Below are 5074 nucleotides of genomic sequence, written 5' to 3' on the forward strand. Positions count from 1 at the left end.
GATTGCTAGCGAATAGTATTGTGTACTTTGAGATATTGAAGATAAACATGTCTTGAGAAGAATCGAATTATTTTTTTGAGGAGAAAGAACAAGTTGAATACTTTCTATCTGGAAAAGAAATTGAATATCGCTTTTGTACATCGAGAATTGTGATTTAATTGAACGAAATAATTTCTGAACAACGCTATCTGCTTAGAAGACACAAAAATTGTTTATTCAGCAACTGTATTTCAGCAGAAAGCCGAAACAATTATTTTCTTATGTGTAATTGAGAGTAATTATGTAAAAAAAAAGAACGAGTCAATTTCTTAAAAATATTGTATAAAACGGAGAGAAAAATTTCAAAAAAAAATTTACCTTTTTATATTCTTTCGCAAAAAAAAAAAAAAATAATTAAAATATAAATTTTTATTTGTTTGATCATACGAGGGAAAAATTAATATTCACATTTCCTTATGCAAATAACTTAATATAGAAAAATTCTATTAATTCAATCATCGTGTGACTGTTTGGTGAGAAATTTCGACGAGTTTCAAATAAGTTTCGACTAAGCAATCCTGAGGAAGATCTACTGATAAAACACTCTTTTCTATCCGGATTTTACTACCGTATATTATTCGCGTGGACTCTCGTTATCCTTTATTTTATAATCGATTAATAGTGCCGGCTAATGTACGCTCGCGGAAGATGCGACAGGCAGCCAAGGCGAGTCCATCGGTCTTGACACGGAACTCGTCGGATTGATGGACATCGGCGGCGATTTTACGAGCGTCTCGATCACAGTTCGCGGACACCGTAACACGGCATCCGTTTCAAGTTGAAGAGCGAAACACTCTCGAGAAACAACGATGTCGCGAACTCTACAGCCGATCGAGGAATCCAACCCCGGCAAGTCATCGGGTAAGACTTTATTCCCTTTTTAATGATTTCTCAATTAACTCGTTAGAAAGTATCCATCTAGGCAACATATTTGGGGAAAGAGTTGATTAGTATGTCTTACGTTAGAGGATTTTATGTGATTATTAATTAAATCAAAGTACATTCTATTTATAAAATGTCATCTATCAAAAAAAAGAAATATGTACATTATTAATTCTTATAAATTTATTAAAAAGATATTAATTCTTTTCTAAGATATAAAAAGAGTACATTAACTAAATATAAAAATATTAAATTTACTTATCTATTATGATAAAATAAATATTAAAATGAATATAAAATTTTGATCTCGAAAATATAGACCTGATAGAAAATAATCTGTAATTTTAAAAGATCTTTTTCCTGCAAGATACAGGTTTCAGCATTTAAGATATCTGAAATATTTCTTTCATTTTTCAAATGTATTGCACTAAAATGTTGTGATATATTTTCTTATTTTAAAATACAACGGCCGCTTTCCCTTTTCTTTTCCACGGAAGTGAAAAGGATCGGACACGCACCGTGTTGTTGTCCGTTATACGGAGCCTGCCCACAGCTCTTGTTTCTAACTCTTGTTTTCGAAACAGTCCGCAATCGCTCGTGCGTGATTGAATGGATCGCTTAAGTGGATCCGAAATGAAACGAATCTGTCGACAGAAATTTCCGCTTCACGACACCCACATGATCGACAAAGATCTGCATGAACTGGCATGAGGAAAAGTGCAAATTGAAATTTGCATACATAATTTCATGAAGCTTAATTCAAGCCACAAATCCGTCTTTTGATTAAGACTAATTTCTATCGATGTTATTTCGCATAAATTAAAAGCGTAAAAATTTTAATAACTAATTATTTAAAGAGAGAGAGAGAGAGAGAGAGAGAGAAAGAGAGGAAGAACTGGATCTGTCATTTGTTAATTTCAAAGAGGATATCTCATATATAAATCGTCAAAAGCTATTAGATAAATTATATGAGATTAATGTAATAGAAAATTATTAAGATTAACACATAGTAGCAGTAAAAACGTCGTAATTATATCATTTATTACTATTACGAGAGATACATGGATCATACTATTATTATTTATCATTTTGCTTATATTAAAAATTACTAGGATTATTTTAAATAAATAAATTAGTTGAATCTGAAAATTGTTATGAAAATGTGACCGCAATTTCACATTTTTTTACACTGACCATATGTTCTGTCATTTAGGCTTTAAGAGAGACTTCAAGACCAAATATTTCTAGATGACATTGCTTTTTTTTTATCGCTTTCATATATATGTATTAATCATTCAATCTTTACTCGGCAAAATATAACACTCATTGGTGGTTATTAGTTATGAATTGTGATCTACTTTCACAATTAAAATCCGCTAGACGTACGTATTCGCATTCCACGAAGTATTGCTGTCATAACAGGTGGAATGTGAAAACCAACGGCTGTCTGAAAGATCGAAGAAATGGATGATCCATTTGCGTCAATTATCCGCCAACTCGCATCAAAGCGTTCTAATTCATCAATGACAGACTTTCTTACGCTTACATAGTGAAAAATAATATAATATACATGCATACATATATGTATGTATATACTCGGAATATATCTTGCTATATATATATTATAAAATAACCTTTCATTTATTCTGACAATATGATTGAATAGAGAAATTTGCTTATAAAGGGATAAAAATTATTGACATAGATATTAGATTATATTATTTTATTTGTCGGAAAAATAAGGAGAAGTAAAGCTCATTTCTTTCTGTATATTGTCGTAGGAGATTTCTAAAAGAGTAATCTCTCAATAAAATCTCTTAAAAAGATTAAATAGCGCTGAGATGTCTTATTTTATGTCTAATGCACATTTTACCTTGTACGTAATTACACTAGAAAGACGTATGTAATTACATGGCCGCTCTGCTAGAAATATGAGGAGACAAGATGATATCCTATCCATTACAAATAAGCATCTTGCTGGCGATAATTATATGAGAAGATTTAGCTGTTTAGTGTTGAACCGCCGATATTTACGAAGTTCCTTTAGTTATCGAGCTAATCGATCTAAAAGATCGATTGTAAATAAACTTTAAATGGCATATTTTCATTATTTATATAAATTAAATTTTTGAAATATTACATGTTGTTTAAGACTAGAATATATTGTTTGAGAGTTTTTAAAAGAATGGAAAAGTTAATTGCAAGAGATTTATTTGGCGTTCCTCTAGTTTAATGATAAGCTAACTGAAGAAAAAAATGTGCATATTAATAAATAAATTCAACCTCTCTTCTTACAATGCACGTTTAATAAATCGAAAATCTCTTTGAAGGAATTCTCTGAAACACTCAAGGTGTTTTTACATTTATTATTCTGTGAAAAAAAAAAAAAACCGAGGTGTACCGTTACGAAGGAGGAAACTGAGAAGAAGTGACATTGCGCAAAGCGTCCTGTATCTCCGTGACAGTCCAGTTCCTCATGGGTTCGTAGGCGATGCCCAATCTCGTACTCCACGCGACGTCTCCTTCGACGAATACAAATTCCCTCTTCGCGGCCTGTACGAGAACGAAGAAGACGTCCGGCCTGCCATTCTCTGTGGTGTAACGTATCCGGACTTTCTTGCTTCCGTAGCCGCCCTTCACCACGCTCACGTGACCGTTCAGATGAACGGACGCGGCGATCACGCAGCTGACGAGCTTGCCCGGTCGTGCCGTATAGTATACCTCTGCCCTGGTGTTTACCGGATAATACGACTTGTGGCTGTCCAGCTGGATGAGCCTGGACGTTGCCTCCTCGTCGGTTAATACATCGCCCTGCATCAGCCACGTCGCTCTACGGAGAGAAGCTCGCGTCTGCAAAGATCTGATAGACGCGCGAACGATTGCGGTCGAGTTTCGCAAAAAACCGTTATGAGGCAAGAGACTTCCTCTCTTCAAAGCGAGAAGATATCGGAGAGAATTTTGCATCATCTAGATTTCTCCCGCGTTAACGTGAAATCGCGGACTGCGGAATGGGTCAAGATGTTTCGCAAAGAAGGGAGTTCTGATCAGATTGAGAGAATTTATGATCTCGTTCAAATGACATGAGATGTTGAACTCCCTTTTTCACAGCTCTCGAGCCTCCTTTATGTATTTTTAAATCATTTCTAATATTTAAATAAAATATTTACTTTTTTCGGCAAAATTTAAAATTAAATGTAAATATCTAGTAACGTAGAATATTTTTTCTTAAAAAATCTCAGTGTTTAATTTTTAACAATCGGTCTTCACGAAACTTTTACAAATCAGCTTTTAATATCTATATTCTAATAATAGAAAACTCTGCCTTTGTTCTTTGATACAAATATTGTACTCACGGCTCACTTAGTGCAGAATTCGAAATGCAATAGAAGACTAGAGCTATGACAAGGTAGATGCGCGTCATCATCAAACTGTTGATTTACGAGACGAGATCTTGAAGTATCAGCTGTCAGCTGATATTATCTTGGCAATGCAGGTTGTCTCTTCAATGTTATGACATTATTCGGTGCTCTTGGCCCGATATCATTATCTCGCGCGCGAACTATCGTCTTTGTGAGCTAGACGGTAGTGAAACGTGTACTAAAATTAACGAAGAGATCACAGTGGCAGACCCTGACGTGGGCTGTTGTGACGATCCCTCCTCCTCTTCTTTTACGCGTCGTTTGCGAGCATGAATATATTTATCATCTTCCTCCCATTTTACTCATTAGAAGAACGTTTGCCAATTCACTTATACTCGCACTGTTTGTGCGAGATTTCATCTTGGGGCAATTCTATATTTTCAAGCGAAAATCATGTTTGCAATTGGTTATATGTATCAAGTTAGAATTTTTCAACTTATTTAATAAGAAATTTCATGCTAACATATTAAAATAATGAATTTTTCAGAAAAAAGAAAAATTTGACATTTGACTTTTTTTCCATTTTTTTTTGCCTTTTCTTTTAAAGAAATTTAAATTCTCTTCCTTTCTCGCGCTCTCCCTCTTTTTCTCTATGAAATTTTTCAAGATAAAAATATGTTTTTAAAATTATAAGCAGTTCTCTTTTCAAATATATTATAAAACATTTTTTTGTTCATGTAGCTTGAATTTTAAGTTCTTAATTAATAAAATATTCTAAAGCTAATTTTCACTTA

General features: G+C 33.6%; 1 protein-coding gene across 2 annotated transcripts; it reads right to left on the reverse strand.

Annotated features, from left to right (window-relative positions):
* Positions 1-2246: 2246 nt before the first annotated feature.
* On the reverse strand, positions 2247-4880 carry LOC140664928 (uncharacterized). Of its 2 annotated transcripts, none has more exons than XM_072890561.1 (2): positions 4275-4880; positions 2247-3781 (listed from the first exon to the last, which is right to left on the reverse strand). In XM_072890561.1, exons 1-2 carry the CDS (start codon positions 4343-4345, stop codon positions 3325-3327), a joined length of 528 nt encoding a protein of 175 aa, XP_072746662.1. In that variant the 5' UTR covers positions 4346-4880; the 3' UTR covers positions 2247-3324. The 2 variants fall into 2 exon arrangements, with proteins under 2 accessions (XP_072746662.1, XP_072746663.1); XM_072890562.1 differs by having other exon boundaries at positions 2247-3751; positions 4275-4858.
* Positions 4881-5074: the final 194 nt, after the last annotated feature.

Source organism: Anoplolepis gracilipes, chromosome 4 (assembly GCF_047496725.1).
Source record: "Anoplolepis gracilipes chromosome 4, ASM4749672v1, whole genome shotgun sequence".
Classification (NCBI taxonomy): domain Eukaryota; kingdom Metazoa; phylum Arthropoda; class Insecta; order Hymenoptera; family Formicidae; genus Anoplolepis; species Anoplolepis gracilipes.